Source organism: Mirounga angustirostris, unplaced genomic scaffold (genome assembly GCF_029215605.1).
Source record: "Mirounga angustirostris isolate CCGP_5_RB_7025 unplaced genomic scaffold, mMirAng1.0.hap1 SCAF_17, whole genome shotgun sequence".
Taxonomy (NCBI): Eukaryota; Metazoa; Chordata; class Mammalia; order Carnivora; family Phocidae; genus Mirounga; species Mirounga angustirostris.
The window spans coordinates 43,729,211-43,749,527 of record NW_026991725.1 but is presented as its reverse complement, the minus strand read 5'-3'; the positions used below and the strand labels follow the sequence as shown (position 1 = coordinate 43,749,527).

The following is a 20,317-nucleotide window of genomic DNA, read 5'->3' as shown; positions in this document are numbered from 1 at the left end:
GTGATGATCTGGCATCAGCCGGCTGCTGCCACCCCAGCAGGACGGGCGCTGCCCACACCCCCGGTGTGCTGCCACCAGCCCTGGGAGGCCAGGCCCCTGCACACAAAGGACCCAAAGGTCACTGGCCGACCCCCACACATCCCACTGGGGAATGAGGGGGCTACCCTAGCCAGCTCCCCACCACCCACCTGGAAGCCCACCCAGACACACCACTCTGCACACACGGCGCCCAAACAATGTATTTTTCTCAGTGGCCACCAGGGGGTGCATGTTGACCGCGGTATGTTCTAGAGTCCGTCTCCCTGGTGCTCCCGCAGGAGCCGCGCCCCCAGGCTCAGCAGGTCCATCCGCCCGTCCCAGAACGGAATTGGCCCAGGGGTGCCAGTGCCGTAGTTCTGTTCGGAGGCTGCTCCCACCAGCGGGTCCCAGACGGGGGCGCGCCTCGCCCGGGTCCCAGGGACCCTTGTCCACCAGTCCTCAGAGCTGGCCTACTCCAGAACCACGGTGCCGCCCGCCGCCTCCAGGGCTGCCTTGATCTTCTCCGCCTCAGCCTTGGCGACGTTGGCCTTGATTTCCTGGGGCAGGGACTCCACCAGCTTCTTTGCCTGCCACAGAGCAAAGTCAGGAATGGGGCCTGGGTGGCCGCAACCCACCCGCCCCAGAAGGGGCCAGTCCCAGAACCGCTCGCATGGTAGGGACAGCAGGGGAGAGGCCCGTGAGGCACACGGAGCTCACCTGGACGAGGTTTATGCCCTGGACGTAGTTCTTGATTTCCTTGATCAGCTTCACTTTGTCCACAGGCTTTGCCTCTGTTAGGCGGACAGTGAAATGTGTCTGTTCTCTTTGTGTGGGGATGTCTTCTTCTGCCACCTGGGAGAGGGAGAGACAAAGCACGGGGTGAAGTAGGCACATTCGCTCCTGGGCCACCCTGTCCTGTTACCCCCAAGCCCCAAAGCAAGGCCAGCAAGGCCTGCAGCTCCAGCCGGAGGCGCACCAGACCTGCTGGGCTCGGGGCTAACCGCTTGGAACCTTCCCTCCCTCCCACGCTCCCCAGCTGAGACCTGGCTCCCTGGCCAGAACGCTGCCTTCTCCCCAGAGGCGGTTCTGAATCTGCCTCCCCTCATCCACCCGCTCAAGTTCCCTTTCCCTTCAAAGCTGTAATCGTGGGACAGGCAGGCTGACACCGACTGCTCTTATCCAACAGCGTTTCAGGAAAGCAGTGCCCTTGTCATCCTCAGCCAAGCCCCGAATCGTGTGTGGATGACAAACTGACAGGCAGCCGCAGCCCCACCTTCGCCGAGTGACCGACAACGGAAGGACGAGGCCGACAGAGCTGTCACAGCTGAAGACACAGCACCCCCACGGGGCAGGGGCCACATGGCCCGGCAGCCTGGGGCAGTCCTGCTTTAGATCTGCTCCCCAATTATTATTATTTTTTTAAAGATTTTATTTTTGATAGAGAGCACAGGGGAAGCACAAAGGGAGAGGGAGAAGCAGGCTTCCCGCGGAGCAGGGAGCCCGATGTGGGGCTCGATCCTGGGACTCTAGGATCATGACCTGAGTGAAGGCAGACGCTTAACCAGCTGAGCCACCCAGGCGCCCCCTGCCCCCCAGTTACTGACAGTATCCCTTCATTCTCAGAAGCGTTCCAGTTTCCACAATGAAGTTCAGAGGAACTCCGTCTCTCCTTTGCTCCAAATGTTCAGCCTGAATCTCACCAGCCTGTGAAGCTACCAGTTCCCGGCAGATGGGGGAGTGGAGCTGATACCATTGGAACCAGCAGACACATCTGGAACGTGGGACACGCCACGGGACCCCTGACCCGGATTTCGTAGTAAGGGATGGCCAGGGGAAGGGGACTGAGGCCGGGAGCCAGACTGCAGAGACCCAGTGACCACATGCAACACACAGTGCTTAGACTGGGGTAAACCAACTGCTAAAAAGTCTGGGACCATTAGCTAAATCTGAATAGACTGAGCGAGATCACTGTTAATGACGTTTGTCGTACAAATGGCTCGTGGCTACGTTAAGAAAACACCTCTGTGTTTGGAGATATGTGCTGGAGCACAGAGAAAGGACAGACCACACACGTGCCTTAAGCTTCAAGGGACAAGCGAAGTAAACACGGCAAAACCTTAATCGTCATGGAGACCGGGTGATACATACACAGGCTGTTCTCTGTACTTGTCGATAACTTTGGAATTTTCCCAACAGAAAGTGCAACAGCCCCCCACCAAACCAGAAACAAACAAAAACCGTAACAAATTAGCGCATGGCTTCAGGTCGGCTGGTTTCGTCGCGGAGACGAAACCTGCCCATTGCCCCACCTCTGCCACCTCGTGCCCGCTGGCCCTCTGCTGGGAATGCCCTGCTTCCTTCCTGTATTCCTCAAATCTCCCCCACAGTGCCACCTCCTTATTGTGGCCTCCCTGGAAATTGTAACCCTCCCCTCCCCTTAAGCTTCTTCCCTGCGTTTTTCCCACATCACTTATCATGTTCTGCTATTCAATAAAATTTTTCTTTTTCTTCTTATTTGGTTTATCGCCAATTTCCCTCCACAAGAAACATGGTCTCCACGTGGGCAGGGATCTGCACATCCTCCGCAGGAAGGTGGTCCCAAGGAGACTGCAGGTGGCCCACAGCCAGCACACACAGCTTTGCGGGATGTGTTGGCTGATGCAGACTCAAGATGAGGGACAATGAGAGAAATCTGGCCACGTGACGTGGTGGCACCAGAGGAAAACCTTTTTGCACGGGACCCTGGCCTGCGCCCACCTCGGGGGTTGCTGCTGCGGCAGGGGCAGCTCCGGGCATCGTGCCGCCCATCGGCATGAGTCCAACATCCTGGATCTTCAGTGTTTTCTGCAGGGAGAAGGGAGAGCAGTCTCAGTAGCTGCCCGTCACGTTCGAAGACACCCACACAACAAGGCTGGCACAGTCCTCATACTCAGGGAGCACGCTTCGGACGATTTACTACGCTCCCCAAATATACCAAGAACAAGACACAGGCCTGGGCTTGTGATACCTTCAGAAGCTCGTTGAGATCTGAGATCTCCAGGAGTGTGAGGCTGGCGATGTCCTGGACAAGCTGCTGGATCTTGGGGGGATACTCCTTGGGCGCGTTATCCAGGGGTGCCCCGGCGAGGGCCTCCCCCATTCGATGGCCGCCGCATCTCATCAGCCGCACAGCGCAGACACGGGGCACCTGTTGCCTAGCCCCCCGTTCAAACAAGGCTGTCAGACTGGCACAAGCGGGTGACACAGACCAGGCGGGTGGGCGCTATGAGCTCAGGTCTAGCTCCTTGGTCCCAACCCGGGGGTTCTCAGACTCCAGGGTCCACGAGGATAAGGGGGTTTCCCAGCTGCCTTAAATTCTTCACGAGCCTTAGAAGTCCACGCGAGTATTTGCAGACGTGCTACCCACAACGTTAGCTTCCGGGTGGAAAAAACTATCGGCCCAAGGGAGCAGGACAGTAACTTGAATGCATTTTGCTACACCAAGCCTCTCAGAATCTGGGGCCCTCGGGCGGCACAACGCCGGACCCACTGATGGAAGCCCTACCACGTCATTGGGGCTGCGGGGGAAACTGAGGCCCGGGGAGGGGCAGGGACACGTGCACGGTCATCTGAGGCCACCCCCAGCACACTCAGCAGCCCGCGAGGGTAAGGAGTCGGCGCAGCTGGGGGGCCCTCGTGACGCCCACCTGCGCCGGGACCCGACGAGTCGGGGTGACATCCCGCCTGCCGCGCGCGGGCGCCGCCCCCAACCTGCACCCTCAGTTGCCGGCCGCGGGCCCCGACCCTGCCACCCTCCAGCCCTCGGCTGACCGCGGTACCTGGCGAGACGGAGTGCAGCGCCCCGAAGCCCGAGACACGGCCCCCAAAGGGGGCGAGCGGCCGCCAGCAGCATCGGTCCGCGGGCGGGAAGGTCACACGCGGCTCCCCAGGAGGAGGACGCTCTAGCCGCCGGGGCCGCCGAGCATTCGAGCTGAGTCAGGACGCTCTAGCCGCCGGGGCCGCCGAGCATTCGAGCTGTGTCAGGACGCTCTAGCCCAGGAGGCCGCCGGGGAAACGAGTTGGGGCGGACGCTCTAGCCGCACCTCGCGCTGGCTTCCTCTCGCTCCAGAGATTACCCACCGGACGGCGAGCCGCGCAGGCGCAGAGGCTCGTTGGTCGGGGTCGGGCCCTGGGACAGGCGCCGAGTTGTTGGGGCCCCGTCCTCGCTCGGCGGACGAAGGCCAGAGAAGGCCGAGGCTTGGGGAGGCGGTGCCGGCCGGGGGGACAGTGCAGTGACCCCTACTCCCCGACACCTGCCGGAGCCTGGCGCCGGCCGGCAGCGCTTCCGGCTCGGGACGCCCTCCCCGGCCGCCCGCGCCCGGGCTCCCCCGGCGCCGAGAGCTCCCGCCGCCCTCTGGGCAGCCTTCTCCTTGCTTCCCTCGTCCCGCCGGAGGGCTGCCTCTCGCGCCAGCGCGGGGACACGTGTTCTGCCCCGGGAGCGAGGCCCGCGCGTCTGGGCGGTTGGACTCGGGATTCCCCGCCGACGGCGTGGCTAAGGGTTGTGACTGAGCCGGGAAGGGTCGCGGGATGGGGTCGCGGGCGGGAGGGCTAGCGGTTCGCCTGGAGAAGAGAACTCCTCAGCCCTGGCTCTGGGTCCAGCTGCCCGAGCGCCTGCCTTTCCGTTGTGCACGGGGGGTGCCTCCCCGGCCCCGCTGACGACCTCCGCCGTGAGGCTCCTGGGCCTTGGCTCTCCCAGCGGAGTTCTAAGAGCCAGGCACGGAGCAGCGCTTGTTACATCAAATCGAGAGGGCAGAGCCGTCCTCTGCCTGGCGACCTTCTGCTGTCCTGGCCCTGCCTTAGGCCTGGGCTCAGAGAGCCTCTCTGCCTGGTAAACTAGTCCGTTTCTTCACGGAAGAGCTAATGCTGGGGTCACGTACGAGGTATTTAAAGGGTGTGAAATGTTCTGAACTCTGGATACGAGGGGCTGAGTCTACACTCTGATAAGGTATTTTCTTCCAGACTCTGACTGGTGTAGAATCACACTCATCCTCAGGCGTCGCAAGTCTTCGAGGAGTCAGGGTAGAGCAGGGCCGGATGGGGAGGACTGCTGCTGGGCTCCCCAAGGGCACAGCTCCGTGTGCTGTCTCAGGGAAGGATCAGGTCTGCAGCTGCTGCCAGAGCAGTGCCCACCCCTCGACACCGACCGTGGAACCAGGCTTGGCTCGGGACAGGCTGGCCCACAGGCATGTGCCTACTCGCCCCTGTCCAGAGCTGCACCAGCTGCCCACCACCTTCCTTCTGAACAGACACTCCGATACTTGTTGAAAGACATTTTATTATCAGTGTTCCATTCCATCTACTCAGGGCACTGGATGAGATGGCAGCTCAGAAGCAGAGAAGCTGGCGACGAGCCCCCACCCTCCCGTGAGGGCCAGGAGTGCATGCTGACCGCAGGGGGCACGCCAGAGGGCTCTGGAAAGCACGCACACAAGTCAGACCACAGGCCGTGCGGTCTCCCGGGTGCACACGGGGGGGCCCAGACTGCACAGAAGAGGGACCCCACTCCAGCCAGCCCTCACAGGACCTGACACACAGGGCTTGAAGGCTCCCTCTCGGAGATCCTTCCCTCCCACCCTCCGAGGCCCAGCCCTGGGGAAAGAAGTCTGAGACCAACTCAGGGAGATGGGGAGGAGGGTGCGGCCTGGGGGCACGAGGAGTCCGTGGGAGAGGACAGAGGGCGGGGGCCAGGGTGAAGGGCCACCCCCTGCACGCAGCAGGGACACTACATGGCAGTAAGAGGAGAGCGAGGCAGGACGACGCTAGTTAGAGACGGAGGCGGTGGTTCAGAGAACCGTAGTGTTGTTCTGGATGGCGCGCTCCCGGCCACGGTCAGTCAAATGAGATGAGCTGGGCTTCACTGCCCTGCGCTGGAGGGCCCTGTGCGGGTGGTGGCTGGGCCACAGGGGGTGGCTGTTGGGGGGGTCCCCCGGAGGGCGCCATCTGGGGGGAAGGCACAGGAACCATCAGTCCTCCTTCCCCAGACCCTGGCCTTCCCCCCCAATAGCTTCTCTCTAGAACACCCTGGTCTCAACCTTAGTGCTCAGTCCTTGCAAAGCCCAGTCCACGCCAGGCCTCCCTCCTCCCAGCTTGTCGTGGGTTCCCTATTCTCGTCCTGCCCCAGCGGAGACCCCAGGAGTTCCCGACCAGTGTCCACGGGGCTGAGCACACGCGTGGTCTGGACATCTGTGTGCGTGGCTGCATGTGCCAGCTGGGAAGCAGTCCTGGCCTGCACGGGCTCCTCCTCCCAAGAGAGCCCCACCATCGTCCTCCAGCCGAGCCGCCGGCAGCCCTGGGAGACACTCACCTGCTGGTACATAGGCTGCTGCCCCGCGATGTAGGGCTGCTGCGGGGGTGGCAGAGGTGCGTCCTGGCTGGGGAGGGTGCTCATGAGACTCTGTGAAAATGAAGTGAACCCCATGTGAAGGAGCCCTGTATGCCAATACAGGAGCGTTTCTGACTTGGAAAATCAAATGCCCACCAGCTAGGAGAGCCTCCCGGTGGGGAGGGGGGGTGGGCAGGAGGCCGGGGCCTGCCCAGCGCTCCCCCAGCCTCTTTTCCACGTGGACACCCCACGCGGTCTCTCACCTGCATGCCGTAAGGCTGATAACCCATGGATACCGACTGAGTCCCCATGTAGCCCATGGCGCCGGACTGCGGAGGCTGGGACATGGCCGGGAGGCTCTGGGGGGCCTGGGAGGCCACGTTCTGTGGAGGGAAGCGTGTGATGGGAGAAGGGCTGCGGACCCTCGCTGGGGAAGGGAGCCAGCCCTGCCCGCCTACCTGATAGCCCTGTGTCGGAGTAGGCTGGTAGGACGAGTAGGCGGGGCTGGCGGTGGGCCCGGTGGGGCCCTGGGGGGCTGCCTGCGCCCCGGTGGCCCCTGCTGGGTACATATAGGCGCTCACCATGCTGGGATCTACGGAGGGAGAGGAGCAAGCTCACTACCCTGCAGGGTGACTTCTGGAACCAACTTCACATTTCACATTCTCACAAAAGGAAAAGAAAACAAGGATGGGAGAGGAGCGCTAGTGCTGAATGCAATCAGAAAAAATGAACCAAACTATCGACGGGGTGTAACAGGATGGCACGGGAGGGGCGGGGGAAACGAGCTCTCGCACCTTCTGAAACTCAGGGCCTGAAGACAGGGGACTACAGACCTAGTGAGCCCAGTCAGGAGGACCTCTCCCCAGGGGCTCGGGCTGGCTTTCCCGAAACTACTTTCTGTGTACTCCAGGAACGAACAGATCAGCCAATGTGGGGAGGATACAGGCACGGAGAGGGGAGGAAGCCCCGGGCCGGATCACCGAACCCAGGTCTGCCGTCCGCAGGCGAGCCTTGTGTGTGCGTACACACGTCCTCGTGGGCTGCCGCAAGGGCCTGACACGCAAAGCACACCTGGGCCCCAGGTGCTGAACAACCCCCACTTCCAGGACTAGCGGCTCCCTGGACAGGGGCTGCCTCCAGGGCTGAGCAGCGACAATGTGAACACAGAATGTGGGTAGATGGCCCAGGAGCCGGCCACACCTGGGACCATCTGAGCCATGAAACCAGTTGTGAAATTTGAATAAAATGGGTCCACGTGGATGTAAATGACGAAAGAGTAAAGAGAAGGAAAAGTGCTTCCTTACAGTGAAAAAATAACGGACCAACAAGAGAGGAATGAGATGAGAAAGTCACTGGGTGACAAACGTTATGACAGCCTCAGACACGACGGAGAAGACGCTAAAGCTAGCAGGTGACAACTGAGGAAGAACAAGGCTGTGTGCAAGTCTCGTCCCGACTGAACGGTTGCTGCCACCGGCCAGCCAGGCCCTTGCAGGAACCCCGGGAGGCCGCCTGCAGCCTCGGGCCAGCAGCCGGCTGTGCCTTCCTGCTGAACACTCCAGTGCCCAGGATGGCCGGTCAAAACCCAGCCACGGAGACCAGACACGGCCCAGTGAGGGCTGGTCTGCAAGACAGCAGGCCAGTGCTCTTTGAGGAGTGTCACGAACACAAAGGCAGAGAAAGAACATTCTCGATCAAAGATGAAAAGCAGCCAAACAGTTGAAGACAACAGCCATGGGGTTTCCTGTCTGCACAAGGGGTGTTACTGGGACGGTGTGGGAGAGCTGAACCCAGCGACAGGTGAGGTCACATGCTGACCGCGCTTGCAGCAAAGGGCATCGTAGCCGCCACCCACTCTAAAAAGGTTCAGGGAGGGCGCCTGGGTGGCTCCGTCGTTAGGCGTCTGCCTTCGGCTCAGGTCATGATCCCGGGGTCCTGGGATCGAGCCCCGCGTCGGGCTCCCTGCTCTGCAGGGAGCCTGCTTCTCCCTCTCCCACTCCCCCTGCTCATGTTTCCTCTCTCCCTCTCTCTCTCAAATAAAATCTTAAAAAAAAAAAAAGATTCAAGGAAAAAAGTCCACGTATATGTGTGCATGCACGGCTGCATGTATGAAAGGAAACTGCAAATGTAATGAAATATTGTTTGGAAAATCTAGAAACCCTTTGTAGCGTTCAACTTTTCTGTAAAACTGAAATTACAGTGAAACAAAAATGAAGGAAAACATAGTAGTCTGGAGCTCATCTTGGCTGCTGGACACCTGCGCCCACCCCATTACCTGCTCCGGCCCCAGGCATGCTGGGGTAGGGGCTGCTGGCGGCGGGGGCCGGCTGGCTCATGTACACCGTGTGCATGGGGGAGCCCTCCACTGAGCCTGCGGGGCTGAAGGTGCCCGGGAAGCTTGTTGGGCCCGAGGGCTGGTACAGCACGCCCCCGGCCGCGGGCATGGCCTGGAGCTGGGGACAAAGAGAGACGGCCGTCAGGGCATTCCTCGGTGGCTGCAGCCCCTGGCTGGGGGGGGCCCGGGGTGGGTGCGTGCCTGGGCGTAGGGCAGGGAGAAGGCGGGCATCTGGGCACGCATCTGGATGGTCTGCTTCTGCTGCTCCAGGCGCAGCTGCCGCTCCTTCTCCTGCTCCTGCAGGCGCTGGATGGCCAGCTGCCGCTGCACCTCCAGATACTCCTGTGGGCACAAGGCACCGTCAGGGCTGTCCACGCCCGCGGCACCCCCCACGGGGGGCCGGCCACCACACCTGCTTTTTCTGCCGCATGATCTCCAGCTTCTGGGCCAGCTGGATCTGGCGCTGGCGCTCGGCTTCCTCAGCTGCCCGGCGAAGCTTCTCCCGGTGCTCCTCCCGCAGGGCGCTGAGTGCCCCCCGGGCATCGCGGATCTGCGCCAACTTGTCCTGCAGCCCCTCGTAGTATACTGCGGGGAGAGGGCAGTGCCAAGAGTGCGGGGCGTGGGAGGGGAACACTGGCCACCAGGCCTGCCCTCACCCAGCCAAGAGCCTGCCTGCAGGGCACAGCTGGCATCTGGGCTCCCAGGGTCAGGGCTGGGGCCGACGGTCCTATGCTTAGTGGGACACTTCTCATCGCAGAGACCACCTCCCGCGTTGCCCACGGCCCAGAGACGGACTCTAGAGAAGCTGCCGCCCGCGGGGTAGTCCCACCCGAGGCCCTTCCCCGTGCCCACAGCAAGTGGCCAGCACAGATGCTCACACGACAGCGCGCCAAGGGCCCCCCGGGCACCGCGGCACCTACACCTGCGCTCGTCCAGCTGGTTGAGCAGCTCCAGCAGCTGGGGGTGCATGCTGTTGATGGACTGGAAGAGGGACAGCACCGCCGAGTCATTGGTGATGCTGCGGCCCCGCACGTGGTTGCTCTTCATGCGGTTGACGAAGGTGGTGACGGCATTCTGCAGGGCCTTCAGGAACTGCGCGTGGCTCTCCTCCGACTCCCCGTTCTGGTACTGCTGCTGGGGGCAGGTGGGGGCTCTTGCGGAGCAGCCCCTTGGGCGGGGCACCACCCACCACTCCAGGCACTGAGCTCTGGGCTTTCTGCGCAGGACTCGATCCTCCCAGTGGTGCTATGAGGGGGCACCCTTAGCACCCGCTTTGACAAATGCAAACACTGAGGCCTAAAGAGGCTTAACTCTTGCATTTGGGCGTGGCGCTGGCCAGGACAGAGCTGGTTGGAGCTCGGGCAGCCTGGCTCACAGCCCCTCTGCCCCTACCCTGCAGAGGACCTGCCTCCCTCAAAGAGGCCCCGGTCTCTCAGTCCAATGACCAACAGAGCCCAGAAGCGCCAGGACATAACAAGGACTCATCCAGGTGATTCTGGGCTGCCCTAGGATATTCCGATCCATTCTAGGCAGCAAGTGGCCAAGTTCTGGACCACAGCCAGCCAACCCAGAGACGTTCCATCGAGAGTTCTGGGCTGGAATGGCTTGCCCCTGGGAGGTCGCTGTGGGTAGGGCTCGGCCCCATCAGGAGAGCTGCCTGTGCGGGGCCCATGAGGGAACCATAGCTTACCTCACCAAAGGGGCCGCCGGAGGGAGCTATGGGCTGAGAGTCTGCCTCTGGGAGGGGAGTCTGGAAGAGGACAGAGAGGGTGAGGGGGTCATCCGGCCTGTCCCAGGCCCCCCCCCCCCAAACAGGACTGTGGGCCAGGAATGCTGAGAGCAGTGCACCTCCAGCGCGTTGGCGGGGACTGCATGCCCCTCCACGGGCGGGGCGGCCGGCTCCGTCAGGGGTGCGGGTGCGGACGGGGTAGGGCTCTTGCGGGCCTCCTCCTGCTTCTTCTCCCAGTAGTTCCGGTTGAGGTACCGGGCGAGCTGCGCACACAGCAAGGGTCACTCCCAAGGGCCAGGGAGCAGCAGGGGAAAGCAATGCACGTGGGGCACCCTCACCTCGGGGTCGATGTCCTCAGCCAGCGGCGCCGACGAGGTCTGGGGAGACACAGACCAGAGCAGCAGTGACCCATGGGCTCAAACATGTGCCCAGCTCCTCCCAGGCCGTCGCTCGGGAGGCTGGGATGCCACCACGGTGAGAGTGGACCCCAGGCACTGGCCAGTCTGCCCGAGGGGTCCCCGGGGCTCTGTGACTGAACAAGGTGCAGGGCAGTATCCCGCCAGCCTTCCTTGCAACCATACCGCCGGTCCCAACGGTGGACTATTCTTAGGCCCTCAGCCACCCGGCCCCACCCAGAGCCCCGCAGAGCTGGCCATGACTTCCTGAACCTTCTGTCTCACCTGCCACTCACCCCCTTATTTACAGAGAGGGCCAAGGCCAGAAAAAGGCAGGCCACCTTCGAGCCCAGCGTCTGCCCGCGTCCTCTCACTCTGGGGAGGTCTCCAACCTTCCCAGTGTCATCCTCCCCTACAGAGGACCCCGACCTGGAGCAGAGGGCTGGGGAGGGCCAGGCTGGACCTTCACCTTCCCCAGCTTCATCAGGCCATCCTTTCTGGGGCAGCCCTCCCACCCTCCCGCACCAAAGCGTGGCCCAGCCCGGGAGGGCGCTCACCACAGGTGAAGAGTACAGGCTGCTGGCCGGGGGCGCCGACGAGGCCACGGGCGCGGGCTCCGCCTTGGGGTATGTGGCAGCAGCATACGCGGACTTCTGTCTCTGCGGGCGAGGCAGGAAGGGTCCTGGTGCAAGGGGGCGGACCTACCACACTCCTCTGCCCTCCCCAAACATCTCAGCGCACCCCCCCAAGCCCAGCACGCCTGCACCAGGGGAGCTCCCCTCCAGCTCACCATCCTCTCCTTCTCCTCGGCTTCCGACTGTGACAGAGCCAGGGCCAGCTGCAGGTCCTCCTCCTCCTGCAGGGCCGTCTCATCCCGCTTGGGGGGCAGCTAGGAACAGACAGGCTGTGAGCAGGGCCTGGGGACGAGGCACCCCCAGGGACCCGGGGCCAGTACCTGGGATTGCTGGGACAGGGGGCTGGTCAGGTACTCCGGGGGCAGCTCTGTTGTGGACGACGCCTTTCCTTCTGCTTTCCTGGAAGCGAGAGGACACTGGGTGGCTGAGCACCATCCCCCGGCCCCCAGCATCCCCACAGGTGCCACAGGCCACGCTCTGGAGAAAAATTGGTCCCTCCAAGCAGCTCTGTTGCCTCTGGGACGCAGGACCCCAGGCAGGTCACCCGGCCTAAGCCCCAGCCCCCTCTCCTGGAAATGAGGTTCAACCACGGGAAAAGAACTTTCCAGGGAGCGGCCTGGAGGCACCACCTAACCGCGGGAGGAGTTCCCATTGCTGACACTGGGAGCCGGACAGCCCGGGCCCCCAGAGCGGCTGCACGGAGAGGGACAGCCTCATCCTGGGATCGCACCGGGAACGCACAACCTGACTCTAACCACAAGGCCCCAGACCCAAACCAAGGGGGGCGCCACACCAGCCCAGGCCCGAGAAACGCACACGTCGGGACAAAGAGGCTGCGTGGAGATCTGGGTCCTGGGAGTGCAGTGACAGCCACCTGCCGTGTGCCGGGGGCCTGGGCGGGCCTGGCGGGGGCAAGACTGCCGCAGGACATGACTGGGACTCGCTGGAACCAGACGGGAACACAAAGCAGACATCACGTGTCCTGGTCGGACGGCTCTGCTATGGTCTCAGGAGTACACGCTTCTTGGGAAATGCACACGGGGGGTTCGGGGATGGGGTACCCGCAGCTCACTCTCAGAGCTTCAGAAGGAACAAGATACGCGGGAACACCCGTGCAGATGGGGAAGGGAGACCATGCGCTTGAGCCAATCGCCCACAAGGCCATGTCAACACCGAGGGACCCGGGAGGAGGCCGCACCCCGCAGGGCCTGCTTCCCACGCCCGCATCTTTTCTCTAAGTTTTACTTCCAAGCTAAGAAGTTAAAAAGCAGACAAACCAAACAACAACCCCCAGCAGCTGGCTGGCAGGTCCTAGCCCTGCCCCCGGATGGCCAGGAGCAGCAGCCCGGCTTCAGGGAGCACACCCGGGCCCCCAGGGCCCCCAGCAGGGCACCCACCTGTTCAGCTGCTCATAGCAGGGCTCGCACACGCGCACCTCCTTCTCGATGCCGAACTTGGGGATGGTGGAGCACTTGGAAGAGCATTTGCCGCAGAAAATCTGACCGCACGCCCGGCAGTGGTGCTGAGATATGGAGCGGGTCAGGCTGCGGCCCCCTTGCACCCCACCCTGCCCACCACTGCTCGCCGCAGACGCTGCTAGGCCGGGCCCCCAGGGTGGGCAGACGGCAGGCCTGCGAGGCCACAAAGACCCTAGGGAAACGGCACGTTTCCAGGCTCTCAACTGCAGCCACCGTTTGGGGGAAAGAAGCCAAATTAAAAAGAAAAGTTCCTAAGAACCCCGCACGAGTTGCTTGGAGAGAAGAGGCTGTGCTGACAGTGGTCCAGTGAGTCTGCTCAGAAGCCCTGGCCTCAGCCTCCACCATCATGGTCTGTGCTTCAGGAGGGAGGGACGCGACGGCTCGAGGGCCCGAGTGCACAGGCTGTTAGCCTCGAGAGGCAGCCACGGGGCTGCGGGCCCCGGCAACACACACCCGAGCCTCCCACAGCCCCAAGCTTGCAGCGTTCCTGTCCCCAGGGGGGTGCACCCGCGCCCAAGCTTTGTCGGACGGCACAGACCACCGGGCTCGGGACCCCTTGATGATCCTGCTCACCACGGAGCTAGGAGCTGGAACTGCTCCTTGCACCATGAGGCCATAGCCAAGAGAAAAAGGATCCTGAGTGGGTTCAGTGGCCCCCTGGGGACAGCCGGGGGGGGTGGAGTCGGCCCTGGGGCGGGCACACTCACCTTGCGTGTCACCACCCCGAACTGCACTCTGCAGCGGTGGCACTCCTCAGCATCCACCCAGTCGGGGGCCTGGGGGGCAGGCAGAGTCAGGATCGCACGGCCCCCACCTTCCCGGCCAAGATCCCTGTTTCCCACAAAGGGGACAAGACCCCAGTGTGGGCTCCGGGGCTGAGGTCCCAGTCTGCAGATGCGAGGCAGGAGCCCACCCCGAACAGATTCTCCTTTCTGAAGGTGTGACCGCAAAACCCCCCGCAGCTCGGGGTCAGTATTTGTCTTAACTACGCGAACCCGTCAGCCGCGGCGCGAAGGGACCTTGAGCTGTGTTCCAAACTGAGCCTCCGGAGGCACGGCTGCACGTCCCACACGTGTTGTTTTTGAGACAAAACGGCAGCTCACCCACCGATGTTCCCCACAAGCTGGGACCCAGGACTTCCCTTCTGCTTCCTCAAAGCAGCCGAACTCCCAGAGCGGCCGGCCAGCTCAGTTGGAAGAGCCTGTGGCTCCCGACCTTGGGGTCGTGAGTTTGAGCCCCATATTGGCTGTACAGATTACTTAAATAAACTTAAAAAAAAAAAAGCAGCTGAACTCCTAGATGGCCAACACCCCGTGAACTCACTCTCTCTGCGGCAAACATGGCGTCGCTCTCCTTGAACTCCGGGAAGACGTGTCCTGGAGAAAGGAGACCACGGTCACCACCAGTGCCACGCCGGTATGCGGGGCTCTGACAGCCTCAGCTGTCCTTGCCTGGTCTGCCCCGAGACCTTCAGGAGCCACGTCCTAGCTCTGGGCAGCCACCTCCCCAAGCACACCTACAAAAGGAGGCCCAGAGCCCCCGGGCAGCAAGCTCAATGACCCAGCACCAGGCGAGGGTGCCTGGGTGCGTGAGTGGGCCGCCCCATCCCAGGGCACGGGGCCTGGCCTCATTCGCACCCCATTGAGGCTTCACAGATCTTCCCTGGACCTGCTGTCCGGCTCCTGGCCCCAAACCCCAGCCAACTGTACCTCTCAGGACTCTTAAAACAGATTCCCAAGCTTTTTGGAGGCACAGGCTCCTTGAGAATTCCACGAAGCTTTGGGCTGTCTCCCCAGGAAAGTGAATGCAAGCATACACCCGCCATCCCATGTCCAACATCCAGGATTGAGGGACTGAGACCAGCTCACTGACATGGACAGAACCTTCATCACAAGTCTCCATGGGGTCCAACTCGCCCGTAGCCACCAGATGCCGCCCCTGCTCCACGCCTCATCTCAGGGCCTCTGCACAGGCGGGAGCCGCCCCAGCCCCCCCTTCCCCCCCCCCCCCCCAGCGTGAGCACTACAGTCTGAATCCACTGTCCTCCTTGCCAAGCCCCAGCAGATCTGTGTGGCCGCTGCAGCAGCTGGGAGGAGCACAGATGAGGCCTTGAAAAGGTCCCCCGGCTGTCACAGCCCTCCGAGGATTTCCCGCCATTCTCGGGGCACCCCAGCTCCCGCCTGAGCTGCTCTGGCAGGCTGGTCCCTCCTGTGCCTTGTCCCCAGTCTGTGATGGCCCCAGGGCCTCAGAAGCGAGTCCTCCAGAGGATGCTGGCTTGTTTACACGTTCAGCTCTGGCACACGAGCTGCCTGCTCTCCAGGCCTCCTCCCACCCCTCGTGCTAAATCAGCCCCCAAGAGGCGAGGCCCCCGGCTTTACTTCCTTCCTAGGACCCACACTCCGGACTTAGCTCCTCTGCTCAGTCTTTTCACTTGTGTGTTGTCCACCACATGCCCTTGTCCTGCCCTGACTGGGCGTGAGGTCGGGAAAGGCAGGGGCTCCAGAGCCCAGAGCAGGCTCCCACCGCCGCTGGTCATGCAGTATGGTGCCATCCCCCTGCCCCGCACAGGGCGCACCCCCAGCCCCCGCCCAACGCACCTTCCACCTTCATGATCTGGTACGTGTCCTGGACCACCTTGTACTTGGGCTCGTTCCGGAAGGCGTGAGCCCAGGCCTGGATCAGATACAGAATCTTGTTTCGGACGTTTACTTCCACCTGCCTCTGCATAGAAACGAGGACGGAGAAGGAAAATGGGAGACATGGAACACCAGAGATGTCTCAGCATGAGGAAGCTGCAGGAAGACCCCACCACTCTGAGCACGTGGGGCGGGCAGAGGCAGGGAGGGCCCCCCGCATGGGGCACCAGGGCCATGCATGTACCCATTACCCAGGCCCAGCCCTCCTCCATGAAGCCCGGTCCCTGAGGACAAACTTGCCACAGCGGTGTGCCCACTCAGGGCCTGACTCTTCTTTAATGCCCTGGGAAAAGCTGGGGAAGCCCCGAAGCCCGGTTCCCCAGGCCCACTACGCTATAACCACCTGCTTCTTCCTTCCCTGCCCCCAGGAGCTTGGTCAATGTCAGGGGCCCCCGAGTCTAAGCCAGTGTGGCTCCAGCAAATGCCAGGCTCCATCAGGCAGCGCCCACCAGACCCGTGCTGAGGGAGCAGATGTGCAGCTGGCCGCCCTTCCTCTGGCCACGGCCAGCCTAGGTGGGCGGGGGCGCGGGGGCAGGGGGGCAGGGGGGCAGGGGGGCAAGGGGGCGACTGCCCCAGGAGCCGCCCCACAGGCAGAGCCACCACTTCCACCAGCTTAGAGCATCATCAGTCACGTGCCTAGAGCTCTCCCGGGGACGCTCAGGAAGATGGCAGGATGAGAAAGTTGCTCCGGGGAGATGCCAACTAGACTCACCCACTAGGCTTCTGGTTCTTTCCCTGTGATCCGTGTCTGGTCGGTGGACCCCTCTTTCCTATCGTGACCCTCCCTCTCCAAGGGGGGAGTGACTGGCTTAGACCACATACAGCACAAACAGGACACAATTGCAGGACACAAGAAGCGAAGGGTCTGACCCTTCTACTCTTTTAGCCTGGATGCAGGGTCCCCAGTCAGGGCCCAGCTCAGGTCCCAGATGGGCTCTCAGCCATGTGAGGCCACGGACACCCACACAGGCCAGGAAGCTGTGGTCCCGCCCCCCAATGTAGCAGAAACAGTGTCTGGGGCTCCGCTTCTTGGCCGCCACCCCAGTCGCCTCACCCCTGTGGGACGGGTGCACCCCTGTACCGCCCTCTCTGCATCACACAACCTGCTGGTGTCACCACCCACATCACAATCCCTGCAGGTGGGCAGCGCCAGCCTGCGGGGCCATGGACGGTGGCCTGTGCAGCATTCTCTCTCGGGGCGCTGGAGGACTGTCCCCCCTCTACAAATGGACGCTGTGAAACCCACTCCCAAATGTGTCCCTGCTGTGTCGTGTCCCCCCAACCTCCCTCCATAAACACGTCGGACTCACACATCTCCCTGCTCAGAATCCTGGCTCTGCACATGGGACCCACCCAGCCGCCCTTCGGGGCTCCCCCCAGGCCTCTGCCCACACCCTCTGCTCACAGCCACCCACGCATGCACAGCTCCTTCCCCTCCTTCTCTGCAACCCGGGGAGACTCCAAGCCCTGCCCCTGGGAAGCCTTCCCTGACCCCCCAGGAAGAGCAGGGTCTCCTCTGCATCCCCAGCACAGCACTCCGGTTCGCTTCCGGTAAAGCCCTGACATCATCGAGCTGGGATTCGGGAGGTTCGGGGACCACCAACACCCACCTACCTGTCCTCAGTCCTGCCTGGCCCTGCCACCGCCTCAGGGGCCAGCAGAGCCCCAGAAAGGCACAGGCACGGCCTCGGGGTAACTGTGTCCTCCCCACCGTCTGGGCCTCACTGCCTCCCCTCCAGGGCCCACCTTCAGCAGCTCCTTCAGCTCCTCCATGGTCTGCTTGTTGGCCACCTCATCGTGGACAGTCTGGCCGCAGTTCTTCACCACAGACTCCATGACCTGCAGGACCCAAAAGGGAAGTCTCGAGCCCCCGGTCCAGCCAGGGCTAACCCGCCTTGGACAGGCCCCTCGGGCAACCTAGCCCATCAGGAGAGTTCCCGTGGCAGCTCTGAGTCAGGCAGCAACCAGCGCTGTATGTGCCCCTTCTAACTCCATTTCTTACCACCAGGGACAGAGACCAGGGTCAACCTCAGGGCCCTGAGTCTGTAGCTTCAGGTGCGGCAGCTGAGGCACTGTCCTCCATCAGGGCTGCTCCTACCTGCCCTCACGCCCCAGGCAGCTGGGCAAGGCCCCAGGGTCATGCTGTCTCTGCCATCTGGACACTGGGGCGGGCAACCCTTGAAGTGGCCAGAGTGCAGGGATCTAGTTACCTCCAGAGCATACAACGCCACGTGAGGATTCTTGTCGTTGACTTTCTTCTTGATGGAACTCACGGCATATTTGGCTCTGAAAAAAGAAACGTTGGTAAAAGAAAAAAGATAAAAAATATTATCTTAAAACCCAAGTTGAGAAAACCTCTGCCACCCTTTGGTCTTCAAAATCCTCACGCAAATATTAAGTACCTCCAAGCAGTACAGAGAAAACCCTTTCCTTGTCCCCAGATCCCCAAAACCCCAGCGTGGAGACCACTCAATTCTCCTCCTAAAACCTAATGTGGTCGACGTCCATCGGGGCAGGATACTGTGGGATCCTGGAGCATCAGTGGGCACCAAGGGAGCTGGGAGTGCCATGCTGCCACCCCCTTGCTTCTGAGCAGGCACAGACCCTCCTCACTTACTGTGTGTCCCCCTGGCGGATGAGGTCACAGATCTGCAGGATGGACTCCCAGTCAGTCTCCAGCAGAAGCTGGCTGGTTGCTTTGTCTACGGCAAAAACACACCATTACTGGAGCTTGTCCTCTATGATTCCCTGGTCGGTCCCAGAGCTCAGAAACAGAGAGAAAGGACCGCCTCCTTCCCATTTAAAACATTTGGACTGGGGCGCCTGGGTGGCTCAGTTGGTTAAGCGACTGCCTTCGGCTCAGGTCATGATCCTGGAGTCCCGGGATCGAGTCCCGCATCGGGCTCCCTGCTCGGCAGGGAGTCTGCTTCTCCCTCTGACCCTCCTCCCTCTCATGCTCTCTGTCTCTCATTCTCTCTCTCTCTCAAATAAATAAATAAAATCTTTAAAAAAAAAAAATTAAAAATAAATAAATAAATAAATAAAACATTTGGACTGAACGGAAAACCCCGTGAAAATCCTCTTGATGCCTGATAATCATGAGAGTACTGTCCTTTCCAGAAAAGCAAACAGCTTAAAAAATACTACCGGCACACCTGCTGTACACTTGATCCAAACGCTTTACGTGATCACCGAGTTCTTAAACAATCTCCTGAGCAACGTCCTAATCCCATCGTCTTCACGACAAAGACAACGAAGCAGAGAAGTGAGGTCACTGCCCAAAGTCACACAGCTTGCCGGGCCAAGCCAGGCGGGGTTCCACACTGCACTCTGCCACCTCATCCCTGAGTCTCTGGTTTTCCCCACGTTTAACCTGTCCAATGAGATCTCAGCAGGGGCAAGGCCGGAGAAGATGCAGCCTGGACTCCAGTCTTCTGCTTCAAGTGTTTTGTGGGATGAACCCAGGAATGACCTCCAGGAAGTATTCTTCAAACAACACCTGTGCTCTCTTGTATGTCACACCTGGCTCACACACACTATGCTCTGCTCCCCCAGCCCTGCTGACTCTCCTCCCTGGAGACACACCGGGGCTCTAACAAGGTGCGTCCACACATAGTACTGATGTGGTAGTAACTTCTGGATTGATCTTTGGAGGACTGAACCACCCCTCAGCATGCATGTTCTCAGAACAAGGAAGGTGCCTCATATGAGGTCTCCTCCAAAACCACATTCAAGGAAAAAGCAGGGCAGGCTCAGACCAACCACTGGAGCACCCAGAGCACCCACTGCACACACAGAGCCCACCAGTAGCATTGGGGGTGGAGAACATGCCCATAAACATCCATCTTCCCCTTGCTAAAACTGGTGACCTCCAGAACGCTCATAAAGGATCAGCTATCCACGTCTGACGAACAGAAAAACCACCTCCCTAAACCACCGGGGCCTTCCCGGAGCCAGTGGGGGAGCCAGTAGGGGAGCCAGTGGGGACACGGGGCGGGCCTGCCTCCCAGGGAAGCAGAGCTCAAAGAGCCTGGCAGGTCCCCGGGAGGACACTGCTGGTTCCACCCTTTGGAGCCCAAAGTTTGGGGCACCCTCAGTTCCCCTGCAACCTAGGATTTTTTGGGGCGAGGGGATCTATTTGACTAGGTCACCGTTTCCGTGACTCAGGACTCGTGGCCCGCTCAGTCAGGCTTGTGGCTCCGGGGGGGGACCTGCCCGCCCCGGCACAGGAGCAGAGCCTCGAGCACGGTCGCCGCGAGCGCGGGCCCAGCCCCTCCGCGGACCCTCACCCGCTGGGGTCGGAGCCCGCGCCCAGCGCCCGGGACTGCCAGGTCCCTACACCGCCGGCGCGCCCACCCACACCCCGGGCCCCGGGGCCCCGGTCGCTTTGCGGCCGCCCCCCGGCTCTGCTCCCGGGCCGCCGGCCAGCCGCGAGGGGCGGGGGCCGCGTTACCTAGGAGACGCTCGAAGGTGCCGCTGCCGCGCCCCATGGCGACCCGGTACCCCGACCCGACGCCGCTGCGCTCTCCGCTGCGAACCGGCGCGCCCCCGACTTCCGCTTCCGCCTTTCTCTCGGGCGCGCGCGCGCGCGCGTCACCGGGCAGGGCCGGGCCGCGAGCCGCGAGGAGGCGGGCTTTTTCGCTCGCCCAGACGCTGTGCGCCGATTGGGC

The 20,317-nt window shown here is 61.9% G+C and overlaps 2 protein-coding genes across 7 annotated transcripts; both read right to left on the bottom strand.

The window, feature by feature from the left end:
* Positions 1-221: 221 nt before the first annotated feature.
* Positions 222-4,449, bottom strand: MRPL12 (mitochondrial ribosomal protein L12). The gene is made up of 5 exons (XM_045888274.3): positions 3,837-4,449; positions 3,026-3,212; positions 2,776-2,862; positions 736-870; positions 222-605 (listed from the first exon to the last, which is right to left on the bottom strand). The coding sequence occupies exons 1-5, from the start codon at positions 3,908-3,910 to the stop codon at positions 489-491; spliced, it is 600 nt and encodes a 199-aa protein (XP_045744230.1). The 5' UTR covers positions 3,911-4,449; the 3' UTR covers positions 222-488.
* An 865-nt stretch (positions 4,450-5,314) lies between these two features.
* On the bottom strand, positions 5,315-20,253 carry HGS (hepatocyte growth factor-regulated tyrosine kinase substrate). 6 transcript variants are annotated; one of them, XM_064582765.1, is made up of 22 exons: positions 20,101-20,253; positions 18,265-18,349; positions 17,858-17,933; positions 17,394-17,486; positions 15,549-15,672; positions 14,275-14,327; positions 13,659-13,727; positions 12,871-12,995; positions 11,794-11,872; positions 11,629-11,727; positions 11,396-11,497; positions 10,782-10,820; positions 10,563-10,706; positions 10,405-10,464; positions 9,593-9,959; positions 9,127-9,299; positions 8,916-9,056; positions 8,655-8,832; positions 6,838-6,971; positions 6,643-6,762; positions 6,362-6,451; positions 5,315-5,997 (listed from the first exon to the last, which is right to left on the bottom strand). In XM_064582765.1, the coding sequence occupies exons 1-22, from the start codon at positions 20,135-20,137 to the stop codon at positions 5,887-5,889; spliced, it is 2,499 nt and encodes an 832-aa protein (XP_064438835.1). In that variant the 5' UTR covers positions 20,138-20,253; the 3' UTR covers positions 5,315-5,886. The 6 variants fall into 6 exon arrangements, with proteins under 6 accessions (XP_064438835.1, XP_064438837.1, XP_064438838.1 ...); XM_064582767.1 differs by having other exon boundaries at positions 9,635-9,959; XM_064582768.1 differs by having other exon boundaries at positions 9,593-9,848.
* Positions 20,254-20,317: the final 64 nt, after the last annotated feature.